Source organism: Saccostrea echinata, unplaced genomic scaffold (genome assembly GCF_033153115.1).
Source record: "Saccostrea echinata isolate AGI-Se365-2 ecotype Australia unplaced genomic scaffold, CSIRO_AGI_Sech_v1 ptg000015l, whole genome shotgun sequence".
NCBI classification, from domain to species: Eukaryota; Metazoa; Mollusca; class Bivalvia; order Ostreida; family Ostreidae; genus Saccostrea; species Saccostrea echinata.
The window spans coordinates 3,061,913-3,082,629 of NW_026889764.1; the positions used below are offsets into that span (position 1 = coordinate 3,061,913).

Here is a 20,717-nt window from a genome sequence, read left to right on the forward strand (position 1 = left end):
GATGCTAGGCAACATTTAAATTATTGATGATGAAGATGCAAAGATAGATTTTTTGATGGACAATTTAGGTGGTCAGGCAAAAGATGAAATAAGATTAAGACCTAGAATGGAAAGAAATACATCTGACAAAATTCTAGATATCATTAAAGATGTTTTTGCAAGTACAGAAACTTTGGGCGCGTTGCAACAGCAATTCTATCAAAGAGATCAGAAACATGGCGAGTCGTTGCAAAATTACTCTTTAGCATTAATGAAATTACTCGACAAGATCGTGGCAAAAGATTACAAAGCTGTAAGCGATGTCGATGATATGTTAAAAGAGCGGTTTTTTGAAGGCATTCGTGATTCATCTCTCCGAAGAGAGATTAGACGTTTTTCGTTCGAACAGAAATCTATGCCTTTTGGTGAATTTAGACAAACAGTGTTGCAATGGTCTGAAGATTACAAGAGTGAGCCACTAGGAAAGTCATGCTCAGTACATGAAACTAGCATTCAAGAGAGTATGAAAACAAAGGTTGCAAAATCACATGATGATGGTCAATTATCAGAGATTCTTGATATTCTTAAATTGCAACAAAAGCAAATAGATGAAAATCAAAAAAAGTTAAAGAAATTATCAGAAGAGGTTATGAGAAAAATAAATCAACAGTTTGAAACCAAACCTTTGCAAGGAAGACAATTTCCTAAAGTCAGACAATCCCATTTAACATGTTTCCGTTGTGGCGGAAAGGGACACAAAGTACAAGACTGTAGTACTCAGTTAGAAAACAACAATCCTCCACGTAAAGGTAGGTCCCAAGGGGCACCTGTCTCTAATTTTACTTTAAACGCGAAGCGTCTGTTGTAGAGAGTCGCCCAGCAGACGGAAGTGAGAGGATAAAAGACTCAATTGATCAGAGGATCATAGACAGAGCTATAGGACAATGTCCTGTCGTAACAGTACAGATAGAAGGTAAGCCAATTTCGTGTCTGATTGACACTGGTTCACAAGTATCTACTATCACTGAAACTTACTTTCGAGATCTATTGAAAGCTGAACCTAAGTTAATTGACGTTACGAAGTGGATGAAAGTGTCTGGCGCCAATCACTTACCGATACCATACATTGGTTATATTGAGGTAGTGATAGACACTGCTCATGGTCGTATACCAAATGTTGGAATACTGGTGGTTAAGGATACCACAGACCAATATGGTAAGCAGAAAAAGTTACAAGTTCCTGGAGTACTCGGGAGTAATTTCTTCCATATTCTAAAGGAACAAGTTGAACAAAAGTTATATTCAGTCACTGAAAAGAATGATCAGTTATTGAATACATTGTCTATTTTTGAAATGAATACGTCAGTTTACGGTTCTCAAAGATCTAGTTTTGTCAAAGTTGCGGGTCAAGATCCTATTAAACTTCCTGCAATTTCAATGAAAGTTGTTTTAGGTACTGCACGTCTGACGTCCAAGAACTTCAGTGGTTTGGTCCAAGCTGTCCATGGCAATAATGGTACTCTACCGAAAAACATCTTGGTGATAGACACCTATGCAGATATAGAGAATGGTATGATTCCAGTTCGAGTCGTAAACATCGGAGATGAAGATGTTTGGTTGAATCCAAAAACCAGGATCGGCATCCTTCATGACGTCAAAGTTGAGTACGCTGCCCAGCCCAACTGTCAGGCAGAAATTGAGGTAAGCACTCAAGAAATTCAAGTTTACATCGAAAATATTCGTGAGAATTTGAAAAGGGTAGATGATGTCAAAGCCGTAGTTAGCACAGATAAAGCTATTCAAATTCATGGTGTAGAAGTAGATATCGGAGGAATCATATCAGATGACGAGAAGGAAAGGTTGGTATCGGTTCTGAATAGACATCAGGACGTTTTCTCCAAAAACAGCGACGATCTAGGTTCTACCGATACGGTCAAGCATAAAATACTTACTACAGATGAAGTTCCTGTCAAATTGCCACATAGACGGATACCTCCTAATCAAATCGAAGAAGTGAAGTTGCGCATTCAAACTCTTCTGAAACAAGGTATTATTCGACCCAGCACAAGTCCATATGGAGCCGCTGTTGTTTTACTCCGCAAGAAAGACGGTACATTACGTCTTTGCGTCGACTATCGGCGACTAAATCTCAAAACAATCAAAGACGCATTTCCAATTCCCAGGATCGAGGAGGCACTAGATGCACTTCATGGCGCTAAATTCTTTTCTACCTTAGATCTTGCACAAGGTTTTTATCAGGTACAGATGGATGAACAGGGCCGCCAGAAAACGACATTCAGAGTTGGTCCCTTGGGTTTGTATGAATTTGTCCGCATGCCCTTCGGTCTTTGTAATAGCCCAAGTACTTTTCAAAGGTTAATGGAAGCTTGTTTAGGTGACAAAAACTTCGAAATCCTTCTTTTGTATCTCGATGATATTCTTGTCTTTTCTCAGTCATTCGATGATCATTTAGAACGCCTTGAATTTGTTTTCAACAGATTAAGATCTCACAATCTAAAAATAAAACCTTCAAAGTGTCACTTTTTCCAAAGCGAGGCCATGTTGTTAGCGAAGACGGTGTCAAAGTTGACCCAGAGAAAATTTCTGTAATCAAAGACTGGAAAATTCCTCGAACAGAAAAAGAATTACGTTCCTTTTTAGGCCTAGCCGGGTACTATCGTAAATTTATCAAAGGGTTTAGTCAAATTGCTGCTCCTCTTCATGCTGTATTGTCTAAACAAGGAAAAAAGACCAAAGGGAGGAAAATCGTAACAAGGCAAATTCCGTTCGAACATAAATGGAATTCAGAGTGTGACAATGCTTTTGAAAAACTAAAATCATGTCTTACAAACACTCCAGTTTTAGGTTTTCCAAACTTCAGTTCTCCATTTATCCTAGAAATAGATGCCAGTTTTGATGGTTTGGGTGCAGTTTTGAGTCAACAACAAGAGTCCGGAAGAGTCGTAATCGCCTATGCATCGAGAAGCCTTAGACCAGGTGAGAGAAACATGTCGAATTACAGCTCCATGAAATTGGAATTACTTGCTCTAAAATGGGCGGTAACTGAAAAGTTTCGAGACTATTTGTTAGGTAGCAGTTTTATCGTATACACTGACAATAATCCCCTCAGTTATTTCAAAACAACAAAGTTAGCAGCCAATGAACTGAGATGGGCTTCGGAGTTGGCACAGTTCAATTTTGATATCAAGTATACATCCGGAAAGTCAAACAAAAACGCAGATAGTCTTAGCAGAAGGTATTTAGAAATTAATTCTGAGGAAATTTTAGCAGAATTGTCTCAAAGTGTTTCCTTGAGAGAGTTTATTACAGACTGTCATACAATTACAACGGACAAGGAACTGACTCCTATGTTTCCTGAATACACTTCGGACGATTTACGGAAACTGCAGGTGGAGGATCCAAAGATCAATAGAGTACTTCACTGGATGGAGATTGGCCACAAACCAACATCACGTCAAATTTCAAAAGAGAACGGAAAGGTGAGAAAATATCTAAGAAAGTATCATTTGTTACAGATCAAGAACGGTGTCTTGTACATGACCAGTAAGGGATTTGATGGCGAGTGTTTACAGTTAGTGTTACCAGAATGTCTTAGACCACAGGTAATGGAGTCTCTGCATGATTGTTCTGGACACCAGGGTCGAGAGAGGACATTTGCACTTGTGAGGAAAAGATGTTACTGGCCAGGAATGCAGGCAGACGTCATCAAATGGATCGAAAAATGTGAAAGATGCAAGGTTGCTAAGACACCAGTTCCAACAATTAGACCATCAATAGGTAACTTGATAGCTAAACAACCATTAGACATTTTGGCAATGGATTTTACATTATTAGAAAAATCTTCAGATGGTTTTGAAAATGTTTCTCGTTTTGACGGACGTTTTCACGAAATATACCATGGCAATTCCTACAAAGAATCAAAAAGCCTCTACTGTCGCTAAACAGCTAGTCTACAATTGGTTCTATAAAATTGGCATACCAAGTCGTTTGCATAGTGACCAAGGTAGGAATTTTGAGGGTGAGGTGGTTAAAGAGTTATGCAAGTTGTATGGTATAAAAAAAGTCACGTAGCACTCCCTATCATCCTGAAGGTAACTCGCAATGCGAGAGATTCAACCGAACCATCCATGATAGGTTAAGAACGCCTGATGCACAGAGAAAAAGAAAATGGACTGCGTATTTGCCAGAACTTGTTTATATATACAATGTTACACCTCATTCTACTACAGGATTGACACCTTATTTCCTCCTTTATGGAAGAGAACCAAGATTACCTGTAGATCATTTATTAGGTACCAACAAGGATGATGTATGCTACCAGGTAGACGATTGGATGAAGTCCCACAAAGAGCATCTTAAGTACGCCTGGACTGTTGCAGGTAAGAAAACAGAGAAGAGCGCAGAAAAACGACGGGAGTTTCATGAAAGGAAATCCACTCCTTGTTCTATTGATGTAGGAACAAAGGTTCTGATTAAAAACCATGTACAAGGTAGGAATAAGATACAAGATGTGTGGAAATCAGATCCTTACATTGTCACAGGTAAGTTACAGGAAAATGTTTACGAAGTAAAGTCAGCAGATGGTAGTAATGAAACAAAAGTTCTTCACAGAAACGAGCTCTTAGATACAAAAGAAAAGCACCAAAATGAGCAAAATAATATTTGTGAAGAGTCTGACTCTGATGAGGAAATGGAGGCATAGATTATGACTTTGAACGAATGACATTTCTTCGTGTTTTTATAAATTATGTATACAGTCAGTTTTATCTACAAAATTGTGCGGGGAGGATGTAACGGTTGATTTTGCGCATACTAAAAGAACACGAAACGCGCACCATACTTTATTAAACCGATTGTCTATTTATAGAGTTTCTGTCCTTGCGCCAGGTATTTAATTTTATTTAGAGATTATATTATTAAAAACTTTATAAAAATTCTATTTGAATATTAATTTAGTTGTTATCTATTTTTAATTAATTTTCAGTGCAGTGATTTGAATTTATTATTTTGTTGAGTAAATCTCTAAGATTTAAACTGGTTTGTCAAGTTATCTATTAATACTCACTGTGCTGACGCCCCTGTTATGAACTGAACGTGTTCGATTGAGTTTGAGAGTGATGCGTGTTACGGTAAGAATGTTTGTTAATCTTGTGTTTTATTAAACTTGAATTATACTAATTATTATATCTTTTTATCGTTAATATAATAAATACCGGTAATTCTGTTTATTTAAATGTAGACACCACACGCGCAGTAAAAGTACGACTGAGTGACTGGGTGTGGCATTGCCATATTTTGGTGGTATGTGTTCGTTTGAATTTAAATTCATATACTGATTAATTCTTTTATTTTTGTTTGTGTGTTCTATTGGTAATGTGTGTATATATTTTTGCTTGTTTATAGCTAATGCCAATTTGATAATTTAATTCAAAATAAAGAACCATAAAAAAAGAACTTGACTTTAGTCGTTACACACCTATCCAAGTATTGTAATTGTAACACAAAATGAACATTATCTGTAACGTTTATTGGTTTTAAAATGCGCCTTTAAGACAATATTTAGGAATAATTGCTGAAATGGCTTTCAAGACGTCACTGTTTTCCGGTTCTGTAAGCAATGCATGACGCTGAAGAATCACGCTTGACTCGCTAAGTATTCAAGACGTCCATGGACATTTTATTAAACACTGTTGACAGAACATCAAAAGAAACATACCAGCAATCTAAACGTTTTATTTTTTACCAAAATAATCCATCTGCTCCGATATATACCAAATATATGCTGCAATATGGTAAATTTAGAGGTATTGGGCGTTGGGAAAAAATAAACGTTGTAATAATTCCTAGACCAATTAGATGGTCCACTTTTTTGACATTTCACAATTTGGTGACTTTTTACAATAACTTTCATGTATTTGACTGAAAATGAAATCCGTAGGGCAGAAATACAAAACAAATGGGGAAATGTGATAATTTGGCGCTTTTCCAACAAATTCCCATAGGGTCTAATAGTAAAATTTGACAACTTTTAAGATGACCCTCTTAGAAATCGGGATGGCAAATACTAGTATTTGATATTTTTATCTTAAAATAATTAATATAATAGTAAAAATTCATTCAAGAAAATTTATCAAAATTTCTAGGGTAGAAATAATTAGACTCGGCCTCGTTAATATGTTGACGGTGCAACCGTTAGGGCGATCACAGATACCTTTCAGTTATAATTTAGATCGGGTTCGTCAAACCGCACGTGACATTTGCTACGTCTAGACTCTGACTCATATGACGTTATATGTATGCTGCGAGCTCTTAAAGCAACGCCTGGGCGAAGAGAAAATTCGGACTTAGCACATTAATACAAATGATTTTTTCCGCAATTACCTGTGGTCCCTTAATGCTTAGCGAATTGCATCTCTCTGCAAGCTACTTTCTCGCGGTAGCAACAAATATTCAACAAAAAATAAAATCACATTGATTCAATGGCTATATAGAGGATAAATAGTAGATTAACGCGGGTATGTTAAGGCTACACCCAGAGATCTATCCTACTTGCCTTCACAATATGACGTCATAGTAAGCTGTATGACGTGAACTATAGAAATAATGATTTCTTAATATCTATCTTTAAAGTTTTCAGGTCCAAGAAAAGAATGGAATCATTCAAAACATAACATAAACTAAATCTTGTCGTTTTTGGGTGGTATAAATAGCTAATTATTTAGCACGGGGGTTAAATACCAAACCCATGACGTCATAACTATTGATCAAATATTTGCCTAGTGAAATGAGAATTCATGTAAACAAATATATGAAATGGGAGTTTTAAGGTATATACCATGAATGTTATGTGTTATTCATAAGGAATTAAAGATTAAGAATCAGGTACGCTGCTATATTCTTATCATGTTTTCTTATAATGAACATAGTCAGTGCTTTGAAATCCCGATCAGCCGTTCCTCTGTCGTTCTATAACAACAAAGATGCAAAAGTTCAACACTACGCCGCATACTTTGAAATATAATTTTTGTTTGTATCGAAAGCTTGTATTCTATAGTACTTGGAAAGTGCTGCTAGAATCGTGTGGTTAACATGAATTGATAAAAATTCCTTGATCGTATGTATAAAATGTAAAAATTTTGGTAAGGTTTCAAGCAAAACTTTGGAATATTTTTTTCTGTGTCAGGAGAGTAGGATTCTAGCAGCACTTTTCATGGCCCAGTGATGTTTTTACATAATTATTTTCACTAAAAGAAATGAATTATCTCCGGGGTAGTGTTGAACTTTTCACTTTTTCATTAAGGCAATTTTTCTATTTATAGACGTCACGTGATGACGTCGTAGTGGAGTCCGTCTTTTAGCCTAAGACTCAATGACGTCTATACAATGGATAATAATAGTAAATGTTTTATCTATGGTTTTTCCGATTTATCAATGTTACATTCTACGAAAAAAGTCTAAATTCGCCGAAATATGATCTGGTTACTGCCTTAACATACCTGCGAAACTGTCTTGATTAAAATCAGCACTGCTTAGACTTCGTTTGTAATGCAACGACAAGAGGCGCTTCGCGCCGCTCCCTGAGCTCATTATTATAATGAATAACACAGTCTAACAGAGGAGAGTTCCTTCCTGCAAAAGGATTTTTTAAAGTAAGCTAAAAACTAAAGCATATTTAACGCGCGTGATTACCATTCAGACATCAAACACGAACACAGCCTAGTAATGCACATGTACATAAAGCATGAGAAAACAAAGAAACGTTTGATTTAAGGAAATTCGGCTGTCTCAGCATCATGCATTCTTGTACCGGTATTCGTCATTTCTTCACGAGCAAGTCACAATGATTTTTCGTTTTAAACTTATTAATTCCCTTGAAACGTTTCTAATTTTATTACATAATTGATGTTTATCTAAACTTTATTAAGAATTTGAGGACAATTTATATTGAGATCAAATCAGTTTAAAAAATTGGGAAATGGATCACTGGTTTTCAAAATGTTGGCACAACATATTTGCTGTTTCCTTTATCAGGAAACCTTGCCCTGTTCCCAAAATCTGAGAAAAGACAGTAAAAAAGAACAACATTTTGTATATCTTTGAATTGTCAAATAACGAGTATAATTTCTTAATATTTGAACCATATGTAAAACATAAAGTCAATATATTTTCTTATTTTAATCAATCAATAATTTGATTAGATAAATTTTTTTATCAATATGGCTTACGTCAATCCTTAGTTTACGTTTATAGAACCAGGTCTCGTATTACAACATAAGACTGACTAAGTCTGTATAGAACTCCGAAAAAGAACTACACTTTAGTTCTACATTAGAACTACTTAATTGTACTTGATTCTCTCTCTCTCTCTAATTTGATATCTCTCTCTCAAACCGGTCACGATAGCCCAGATGTAGGGCCTTCGCTTTGTGATGGGGAGGCCCGGATTCAGCGCTGCGTCAAACCTATGACGAACACATAGGTAGTGACTTTTCCTTTGCCAAGTGCCCGGCATTGGAAGTGAAAGTCACGGTTCTTTCGGATGAAACCTTAAAAATCGAGGTCCCGTGTCACGGTAGGCGTTGGCACAATAAGAACCCTTACTGCTCAATGACCCTGAATGCCGAGTTTAGGTCTAACTTTAAAGCCCGAATGGGACGTTAAACAACAATCGATTAATCAGTCAATCACACCATGGAACAATATTTCACCCAGACACTTCTATATACATGTACCTACCTTATAAATCCCTGGATTTCTGTATAACATCATTATTCTGGCATCCTGTAAATCTTTTCAGTCTTGAGATAAATCTTTGAAATCTTTATTAATTATCCTTATGTGATCTATATAGTGTCATCAAATAGTCTTAGATATCTCAAACTATACGATTTCGGTTGACATTGCTTATTATTATTATCATTATTTTTTGTTCATTTGCTAAAAAGTGCAGACATTGAAAATTTCATCAAAGTATTCATTGATACATTTAGAAATGAATAGTTGAACATGCATTGGGATTATTCAAAAACCGTCATAAATTTTTACTATAGACTGTACAGGCCAAAGAGCAAAGATATTTTAGTACTTGAGACTTACTAGGTGCATTAAATCAAGAGTATAGTATTTACCTTTGTTATACTACAGCAGAGGAATCTAATACAGTTTGTAAAGTTTATTGATTTTTATGTATAATCATACAGTTAATGTCTCTAGAACAAAGCATATGTTGTGAACTTCTTTATGCACAGTCCATAAAGTGCTCTTACTAGATCATCAGAAAATATGGACATATACTTCTATCTTATTCTTATTCCATATGTTGCAGCCCGTTTAGATAGATGAGAAATTGATAAGTATCTTAGTTGCGTTCGAAGTTTTAAACAAAACTCTTCAAAACGAAGACAACATAAATTCATACTTTCTGCAATCATAAATGGATATCTTGCGGTGAATAGAGTAGAACTAGGCTGAACGGGCCGAAGGAGAGGATTTACAATAATGAGACAAGTAATCCAAACAAGCTCTCCGTTTTAGTATTTACCTCTGTTTTTTTCTACAGCAGGATCCCAATACAGGGGACTTAATGGCCCAATCTAATGGAGGTATATATATATAAAAAAAATGACATATAAGATTTATTTTCATAAACTTTGTTAAGTCACATATGATCTGATACACTGCAAAACAAAAATCTAACGTATTTATCTGATTTATATTTGTGTAAAACAAGAGGGCGAGCATTTATGAACTTTATTAGGGACACGCCGTACGGCCTCCCACTAGATAATCAGAGAAATCTTGGGCATACTCTACAATCGAAGTTATCTACAACCTGTCAAGACAATTTAGAAATAGATAAGAGATGCCTCAAACACATTCGAATTATTTACCAAAAATGTTCGAAATGAAGACAATATTAATATTTTGTGCAATCATCAATGGATACCTTGCGGTGAAGGAAGATGCAGAAGGCTCCTGGATTGAACAGGTGATAGAGAAAAAGGTTAAGAACTTTGTCATGATGGCACAAAAGCAATCTGATGATAAAATCACCAGACTGGAGGAACATATTCGTAAACAGGACAAATACATCAAAGCTCTTCGACAAGAAATGAAAATACTTGCAGAAACGTTTTTTGTTAAGGATAAGAATCATGACAACATTCTGAATACCTGGGCAAGTTTTAACAATACAAAGTTTCAGAGTGAGCGAAATCCGAAGGTAACCACAGAAGTAAAGCGACTTATAAACAGTCAACCAGGTAATTATTAATTAAACTAGTGCATGTCTTTGTTCTTTCTTAATCTCTAGAAATTTAATTTAACCATACATGTAGCTTAAGAAAAAGTAAGCTTCATAAATACGTGTAAATGAACTACTTTTAACAGAAAAATGTAAAATAAGCAACTTTTTATTTTCTTGTAGTGCTCTCGACTGACGTTGCATTTACTGCTGTGATGAGCAGTTGCATACCACATCCAAGTCTTGGCCACACCTTCATCTTTGACCAAGTGAAAACAAACACTGGTTCAGGTTATAACAAATACAGTGGACACTTCATGGCTCCACAGGAAGGCATCTATGTGTTTTCGTGGACAGTGGTAGCAGATTACCATAGTTACGTACGCTCTGAAATTGTCATTAATGGCTCCCAGTTTTCCTATATTATGACGGATGGTCAAGAAATCCATGATATCCACACCGCTTCAGGCCTCATCACGGCTTACCTTAACCATGGAGATGACGTCTACATCCGCACACATTCATCTCTTCCTGGGGTTGGCAACGTTTGTAGCGGAGGGATATATGGATTCACTTCTTTTTCCGGATGGAAAATATAAATAAAAGATGTAAATATCTTTATTCAAGGCTGAAAAAATAATAAAACTTAAGACAGAAGCCTTTTACGAGTTTTTTTTTTTAAATTCGAAAAGTACAGTAGTGTTGTATTTTATATTTTTAAGATAATTTCATAAAACATTTTTTTTTTTCACTTGTATGAACATGTAGTAGTAATTTATTATGATGTTGTTCATTTAGCAAGATATGCAGAAAACACAGTAAACATGTCATATGAATCGGATGATAGTTTATTCAAAACAAAACAAAAAAATTCATAATTCTGTATCTCGGCAAATATTCTAAAGAAACAAGTCCATTTTAAGACCCACATTCATTCACAACCCCATACACTGATATTTCTACCTCGAAAAACCCAGAGTGACAATGGGTAGCAAGGCAGAAAAGATCCTTGTAAATAATGGAGTTGAGTGGGAAGTTGGATATTTGTTTTTTTTTTCTCCTTGTTAATGTATTCTAAGATTTTACGGAAGATTCATACAATTTGAAAAGTTGTTTACAACCGAATCCCCACCCAATTGTTCGTATTTCAGAAGGAAAAAAACCGTAAAATTACTAGTCGCCTGAGAAGGGATCTGTGTTTTAATGTTTCTCAAACACATTCATGACCTCATTACTTGGCTTACTACTGAAGAATGACTTGCATCTCTTGTTTTGTTTTACACTCATCTGGAAAAACAACATCCAATAATTAAATAAAGGAAAATTGACTTTCATTTGAATAAATGCAATTTTTAGAAGATTTTATGAAAAGATTTATTTTAGGAAACTGTTTCATTAGTCATGATCAAGGATAATTGTCGCCGGCGTGGCCCAGTGGTTAGAACATTTGTTCCAGAGTCGCGGAGGGAGGAAATTAATCCTTACGTAGCGGGTTTGAATCCCACTGCGGGACAAGGAGACCGGTCCTTCGGATGAGACCGTATAAACCGAGGTCTCGTGTCGCAGTAGATGTTGGCATGAAAAAGATCCCTCACTGCTCAAAGGCATTCCACCTGCTCCAATATCTTTGATGTTGAATCCACACACACAGCATATTGTTTAAGGAGGGTGTGCCTATCTATCACCGAATTGTATCCGGGGTAAAAATTTAAAACCCTTGATTTAAAATGGTTGAAGCATGTGTAAATTGTTGCCAGTAGTCTGAAAAAAAAACTCATTTTGAATCAAGATCATTCAGAAGATCACTGGGTTAACAGTGAAAAGTTTCAAATTTGAAACCTTTGGGTGAAATTCATTCAGAAAGGAGTATTCTACTTAAGTATAGTTGTGTGGTCCCTTTTTACACCCTTGGTTTACCGGTTAAATATTAGCATACGGTATTTTGTTTGTTTTCGTTGTGTATAACGAAGTATTTCTAATTAAAGCATTGTGTATTTATAATGAATAATTAAACGTATCAAAAAATACAATCCAATGTTTTAAACCTATCGCACTAAAAAATGCCGGAACATTTTCCCCCGATCAGACTACGGTTCCTCTATTACATGGAAATGGGCGGAGACATTTAGATTATATACTATAAAAAGAATATCTTGATATGACATTTTTCCTTTCAAAGACGAATTGTATGTTCAAGATTCACAATCAAACACAAATACAATCTTCTGTTTACAAATCTTTGGCAATAAAACGCATATAACAAGATGAACCAAACAAGTCCATGCTGACAGATATAAAACTGAGTACGTTTCAGCTGAGAGCTAGCACGTTTACTGGGGGCAATTACCCGTAACGATACAAATCCACATGGCTTGTTATGATTCTAAACAGGTCATAAAGAGGTTAATCGCATGTAAATGAAGTCAGCGAAGAGATTCAAAATCACAATATTTTTAATTAGAAAGCATAGAGCACAAGATTGTTCAACAAAGATATTTTCACTCAACCTTTACACATATAATGTACACATTATATTTCAAACTCGACTCTGAACAAACCTGTGTTCGGTGTTTACGAAAGCTTTGAAGTGTGTACGTGTCACTGATTTCTTTTGATATTCATGAAAATCAAAGGACCCGATCTTCAACACGCAGCTTCGTATCCTGCCTTTATCTATTGTTTGACATTTTCAGATAATGATTCAAATAATAAAGACATTAGTTAATAATAAAATTTAATTTTTAAATCTTTTAATAAATGTTCGAAATTTGACGAGTAACCGGGGACCACAGATAAGCCTTATTGAGACTTGTTCTTTGTAAGCTTTAATGATGATGCCCAACAATGGGTCATAATTTTGACTGAGGGATTTTAATTTTCAGTATTACCAATTAGTCTTCGCCTCGGGAAATAGCTTTCTCTTGGAGAACTGGAATTTTGCTGACTCCCTCAATGACTTAAGCATAAATAACATTCGGACAATTCAAATAAAATAGATACTGAACTGAATGATATTAAAATGAATTTGCCCGACTTTCCAAAATACTTTCTCCGTGTAAAAAAAGGTAAAATAATTAAGTTTTAACTTGATTTCATAAAACTGCATTATAACAATGCAATTTTATGGACGTGTTTTGGTTTTGTATGTATTTTGTTGTATTATTTCTTCTTTGTGTCTAAGGATATTTTTCCAGACTTAAAAGATTTTCAATCTTCTTCATCTCCAGTTTTCTATCCGTCAGTTTTCAAAGAAATGTAAATAAACTGTTCAATGACTGCGTCGGGAACTTAGAGCTTTTTAACTTGCCTCAACATATAAATCAAATTTTCTACGTTGTCAAATATTAAATTGATGATAGGTTGTGCCTTCAATTTGCTTCCAAAGATATTTGCAGCAGTTACATTAAATGCTAGAATTTCGGTCAAGGTTTCCGAACTTTCATTTCAACACTAGATATGTCCATGAATCCGTCCCAGTTTAGTCCGTATACGTAACTGGACTGTCCGAATTGTCCATTCAGGTTCGACCTTTGACACGCATTGTGCCACCACCCACCTCGGCTGTATGTTGCACAGTTCCTCAAATTCTGCATGTCATTGTCGCGATCTCTGGTTGTGAATTTCATTCCGTCTGCGCATTCTGTACAAGTTCCTGTTGAAGTTAATGGATCTCCTAAAAGGAATGACAATTACATGCATATGTATCTTTTGATTTCTAGATGTTTACATTTCCAACTGCTTTTTCTGTGACAACACTTTGAAAGTTAAGTGTGTTAATCCTCGTCGATATTTGCAACTGAATTTAATTTTAGCCATTTGAAGTGTACAGTGCCTAACATGCATGTAAATTTTCAGCGGTCGTCATTGTATCTGAAGTCAGTGGAATGACATTGTAACATAGAATGTCTCGTGTATTTCAATCCTATAAGAGAGCATTTACATTTTTATTTCACAGAAAATGTAATGAGTTGCCTTTCATGCATAAATTATCCAATGATTTCAATTATTGGATTGAAAGTGATCTGTGATATCACAGAGTCTGACACATCTGTTTCATATTTGGATATTTTACTTGGAAAAGACGTAAATGGTAATCTAACAACCAAGCTTTATGATAAACGTGATGACTTTAACTTTTCAATCGTCAACTTCCCTTACTTATGCATCAATATACCTTCATCACCTGCATACATGTACGGGGTATATATCTCTCAGTTGATTCGATACGCAAGAGCATGCTCTACGTATATACAATTTCTAAAACGAGATAAATTATTGACAAACAAGTTGATGAAACAAGAATTTCAGCTGTCCCGTTTAAAGTCATCATTTCGTAAGTTCTATGGTCGATACAATGACCTTGTCAGCAAATACAATTTATCATTGAGTCCAATGCTGACTGACGTTTTTCATACTAATTGTTAGGCCATTATTTACACACTGAATTGTCGACGGATTTTTCCGTTATTTCCCGATCATGACAAGGAGCACACGGCGGGTGTGTCCGGTCGGCAGGGGATGCTCACTCCTCCATGGTACTTGATCCCACCTCTGATGTTTGGAGGTCCGTGTTTGCTCTGCTCCTATTTTGTATTGTTTAATGGACTTTTGAGCTTGAATACTGTTCGTTATCTCCATATATTTCATCTTGCAATAACACCTTTTGCTATTTACACCACATATTGTTAGGTGATTAGAACTGCCGTCGAACTAAAAGAATTAAAATTCTACTTAGTTATCAAAACATGCTATTTATATTGTTGCTGAACACCTATTGTTTTTTAATACTGAAATATATGTGTTGATCTATTTTGAACTAGACCATGCATATTTGATGTTCCTAAAACATATTTGAGATTTTGTAATTTTTTCTTTATAAAGGTACTATCTTCAATGATGAATCTGGAAGAAAATCGCAAGGGAAGATACATTACTTTGTTAATTTACCGACATGTGTGCGAGCATTTTCAATTGCTTGAAACCGCTGATGAATAATAATAATATGGAATTAAGCAGTCTGAGATATTTTTAAGGTAAAAAAAAAAAAACATTGAAGAGTCGGGAAAAACAGAATCCCAGTCAATTGGTAAGATAAAAACTTTCTTTGGGTGCTACAGTAAAAAAAAAAATTGAGTTTTTGGTAAAGATCAAGAAATTCTGATTGAAGGAGTTTTCCTGTTTAATAATTCTATGCGGACTTACCCCTATTTCCTACATAGTTAGAGACATGTAGACGGTAATCCTGAATGGCATCATCGATAAAGAATGTGTACTCGGCAAAACCCATATTACCAGTACCAGCAACCATTTCAATGAGTAGATGAGTGTTCCCGTAGATAGATGTCAGCTCATGTATGTATTTATTGCCTAAAATATATTCAAGATAACTGTTATTATTTATTATTAAAGTTGCTTTTAATTACAAACTTAAGTTGATCAAATTAATTTTCCCTTGTTTATATACTTCTTTTTAGAAAACAATTACAAAATGTTGATGTAGACATGTGCTTACTGTATTTCATAGATTAAATCTTTGAGTTACCATGTATATAGACTGGGACATTCGGCAGGAGACAAACCTTGACTGAATTTAAGTCACTTTTTAAGTCATTTTTTATTTACGTCTTTATCACTTTATGAAATGCGTATAATATTAAAAATATTTTGAATAAAATCAAGAATTACTACTTGAATCTGTTTTTCAGATACTTTCATAACGTAATAATCATTTATTTATTTATTTATAATCAATCATGTTAGTAGAAATCCAATTTATTTATGGAAAAGGTTTTCACTACTAATGTAAAGTTATACCAATCCAAAATTCTGACGCCAAAGTCCCAAATCCGTTTTCGTAGTCAATCCAATCTTGATCAAAACTCTGACTTCCGGTGGAGAATCTCCTCTGTATAACCTGCAATGAAGCTGTAATTGTTATTTGAAGAAATGTGCTATGAAATCCTCGGTCATCAGACATTTGTATCTATGGAATTGACAACATGGTTACTTCTTCAACTTTTCTGCGGATGCGTACCTTAAAGAGGAAGAAGTGAAGCAATGTTTTCGTGTTGGGGCAAACTAGAATTATTTTACTTGTATTTCTTTACATAAAAGTAGATTTTTTTAGGTTCTGAAACCTGTAATTTTCTGAATCCTAATACTTTCAGGATTGAATAAAATTTCCATGTGTCTTACAAAATTCTACTTTTGTCAATTTTCCCGTTTTTTTTTTTTTCACGGTGTCTCTTTAACGTTTCTTTGCTGTAATCAATGGACTATATGGTCTATTAAGACCAATATTTGTCCTAAAAAATTATTGATGGAGAAATCTCTAACTATATTTTAATCCACGTGGATATCGGCAGACTTCAAAGTATTAAATATTTTCATCAGCCCTGATTCCTTTTGTAAGATATGACGTCAAGAAAATGATCTAAATTAAAAAAAAAAAAGATCACTTTTAGAGAAAAAGGTGTATTTTACGTCGATACATCGATATTTTGATTAAAAGTCACCAAGCGCAGGTCAGCTCAACTCAGTCTTTTTAAGTAATGTTTAGAGTGATTATATCAATGAAAAATGTGAATACATAATTATGGAGCAGGTTTGCACTCTGTGAACTATATAGTCGAAATTGAACTGTAAATTCTGTACAACTTGTCCTCTTAAAAATAGCGGAAAATCACGATAGTTTGTGACGGCACAGAAACAAATATTGCCGATAGTTTACTTCCAAACTATGATACTTTTTATAAAGTCTGAATTTTTCATATAATATATATAATTCAGTACATTTTTAGGTATGTCACTCCTGACACGGACTATATCAAGGATTCTTTGAGAAGTATATTTCAAATATTTACTCATACAGCATAACTCAAATTTGGGAAGAAAATTGGGGTCAATGTGCATATTACTCAGCGACAGTACAATTTACTTGACCTTTTTGCATTTTTGCATAAAAGTGAAAGTTTTACATTAATCACTTGAACTTCATTCAAATTTTATCAGATGTAGTTATGGCAATAAATGTAATCCTATTGTATATCAAAAAAAACTTTAAATAAAAAAAAAACAATACCAATCAATGCTATTAAAATATCACACTTTGGGTATTAAAATCTACATACTCAATTTAGACTGAGTGTGTTTTTATATCAAGCTTGATACGAATTTAGTTCTGAGCGGTGAGAAGTATAGTGTTATTTCAAATAAAGAAACAAGAAAACATTGATGTAACCATCAATTGTCGCCCGGGAAATAAATAAATAAAGTAAACAATCGAAATGAGTCTTGATCATCAAACCGCTTCGATATGTGTGAAAAAGGCATGCGTCTAAATGATGGAGACGATAGTCGAGAATATTTTGAAAACTTATAGTCGGATGAAAATCGAACAAAAACGATACCCTTTTAAACTTTATCAATTCCTCAAGTAAATGTTGGCTGCATAAAATATAATTTGAAACCAGACACATGCATCTCCTATTTTCAAAAATGTCTTTCACTTAAAGAATATAAAACACGAACTGTGTAAAGTACTTTTTTACGTTTTTATGCGATAAGTAAAATTCGATGTTCTAAAAAAAGGGACCTGTCGTTTTTTTGATAGTAAATGATAAGCAACTTTATATATTAAATATGAAAAACATATATATTTTTATAGATTCACTTTATGGAAGTAAATATATTGTGTATCTCGTAATTTATAAAGGGAAAGAACATTCTGATTAACAATCTTTTTAATGTTTAGAAAACCTTCAATTCTGAATAACTTCTCCCACCTCAATCCCCATATACCAACAATTATACTTACATGTATAGAGCAGCCCGGTCCTCCGGGCTGCAATAAGAAGTTGGGGCCAGTATTGTAAACTTTAAGATATGGGTCGAATTATGCAAAGTTCAGGCTTAAAACAAAGTTAATGTTATGTTGTCAATATATCTGCAATTTTTGGCAAAGTATGTTGTCTAAGTATGTTGTCCTAAAAATATCATTTGAAACCTACCTTGAATATTCCTAGCATATCATAACGTGAAAGCATCTGTGAGTTAAAATATGTGAGAGCGTTTTTTTTTTATTTTAATTGAATGTTGTACAATTTGCATTGTTTACTTCAAATATGTTATGACATATGACATACCCTAAGAGATTTTCAAAATTTAGCTTTTATGGGGGCAAAAATATACATACAGTTCTATATTATTGGCATTTAACAAATATCCACAAAGAGAAAACAAATCTATTTCCATTATTAGAGCGACCAGATGCATTTCACAACTATTTGTGATGACGACTATAAACTAGGATAAACAGTTTTTAATACTTTCTATACAAGATCGCATTCAGTAAATTTATTCTTATTTTGAAATGGGCAAATGGGAATAAATATATAAAAAGTGCAATTCATTGTGTCCTTAACTTACCGTCCATTTGTGATTTTGTACTGCATCCAGAATACAAATAACGGTTTTGTTGTTGCTTAAATTAAACTTTCGCGGACCAGTCACCGTGATCCCTGCCACAGTTATTGCACATTCACAGTCAAAACAAGCAACTGCTGTTGTCTGTGGCGTGACTGCATCTGTTGTTGTCTGTGGCGTGACTGCATCTGTTGTTGCCTGTGTAGTGGTTGCATCTGTTGCTATCTGTGATGATGTGGCTGCATCTGTTGTCGTCTGTGATGAAATGGCTGAATCTGTTGTTGTCTGTGATGATGTGGCTGAATCTGTTGTTGAGTTATTATCGGTTGCTGGTGTTGTTGAGTCAGTTAATTCTGCTGTTGCTGATTCTGAACTTGTTGAATCTGTCAATAAATCTGCGGTTATTGATGTTGTCATTTCTGTAACAGATAATATAGTATCAATCAATCTTTATGTATTTTTGTCTTTGCTGGCATTTTACTGACGTAACGATGTGAGGAATTTGCAACAACCCCGTTTTTATAAAAGAAGATATTTTCATTTTGTTTTTTTATTTTAGGTATTCATAATATTATTTAATTTGTTAAAAACTCCTCTTGAAAAAATTGATATTTTTTGTTGGAAACATTATTCTGGCTGTAAAGCATTCTTCCACTCTCTGACTTAAGTTGATGAAGTTATAAATTCTCTAAAAGGTTTTTTCTAGGACTGCCATTAATATCTTACAATCAATCTAATAAACCAAACACGAATATGGATTAAATTGAAATGTTAATACCATGAGTATTTGCAATAGACAATTGAAATCGGTTTAAGCTTTAATTTCCGCGATCTTTCCAAACATCCCACACAAGAGAAAGAAAATGTTATCGATAAATAAAATTTAATCCTTTTTACTTTTCGATTGAAATGTTATCAAGCGCAAGGAAAATTAAAATTTTTAAGAAAAATCAACAGAAAGTGAGTGTCATTTTTGGACGGCTTACAAGGCAAACTTCGGTCTATATACTGGTGATGTTGATCTTTGGTTTGTCATGAAGAAGATCATTTTCAAAAGTTTGACTGCAGTGACCTTAACATTTGACTTCATCCTTGATAAACTAAACACAATTATTTGTGCTACATGCCTTATTCTTATAATTAAAGTACTTCAATAAACTACATGAAACGTGAATAAAAATGAGAATTTTTCATACTGTCACGTTTGAAACAAGCTAATCCTTGACCCCTCATTTAGAACCTCTGTTGTGGGTAACCAACCATAACTTTCCTCTTCAATTAAAATATAATCTAGATGAAAAGTATGCAATATATTGAATGTTATGTTGTATGTTGACTTTGACCTTCATTTTGGAACTAGTATGAACTTCTGTCTCAATACCTGTCTAGTAAGCCAGTAAATTTGGACTGACACTATTCAAGATTTCACTACATGAGTTGTATATACTTTGCAGTGCGAACCGTTTGGTTTTTAGAGACTTCTTCTTCATAATAGTATAAATCTGTATCTACCTTCTACATATTTGTGTATAATGGTACAGATCTGTGTCTACTACACACTTGATTATAATGGTACAGATCTGTATCTGCAACACACTTGTATATAATGATATAGATCTGTATCTACTACACACTTGTATATAATGGTATAGATCTGTATCTACTACTCACTTGTATATAATGGTATAGATCTGTATCTACTACACACTTGTATACAATGATATAGATCTGTATCTACTACACACTTGTATATAATGGTATAGATCTGTATCTACTTCACACTTGTATATAATGGTACAGACCTGTATCTACTACACACTTGTATATAATGGTTCAGATCTGTATCTACTACACACTTGTATATAATGGTATAGATCTGTATCTACTACACACTTGTATATAATGGGATAGATCTATATCTAATACACACTTGTATATAATGGTACAGATCTGTATCTACTACACACTTGTATATAATGGTATAGATCTGTATCTACTACACACTTGTATATAATGGTATAGATCTGTATCTACTACACACTTGTATATA

The 20,717-nt window shown here is 34.3% G+C and overlaps 2 protein-coding genes across 2 annotated transcripts; one reads left to right on the top strand and one right to left on the bottom strand.

Annotated features, from left to right (window-relative positions):
- Positions 1-9,904: 9,904 nt before the first annotated feature.
- On the top strand, positions 9,905-10,842 carry LOC133187989 (heavy metal-binding protein HIP-like). The gene is made up of 2 exons (XM_061323380.1): positions 9,905-10,262; positions 10,427-10,842. The coding sequence occupies exons 1-2, from the start codon at positions 9,905-9,907 to the stop codon at positions 10,840-10,842; spliced, it is 774 nt and encodes a 257-aa protein (XP_061179364.1).
- Positions 10,843-13,639: 2,797 nt separating this feature from the next.
- LOC133187990 (angiopoietin-related protein 7-like) lies at positions 13,640-19,084 on the bottom strand. Its single transcript, XM_061323381.1, has 4 exons — positions 18,671-19,084; positions 16,058-16,157; positions 15,446-15,610; positions 13,640-13,916 (listed from the first exon to the last, which is right to left on the bottom strand). The coding sequence occupies exons 1-4, from the start codon at positions 19,082-19,084 to the stop codon at positions 13,666-13,668; spliced, it is 930 nt and encodes a 309-aa protein (XP_061179365.1). The 3' UTR covers positions 13,640-13,665.
- Between the last annotated feature and the right edge of the window lie 1,633 nt (positions 19,085-20,717).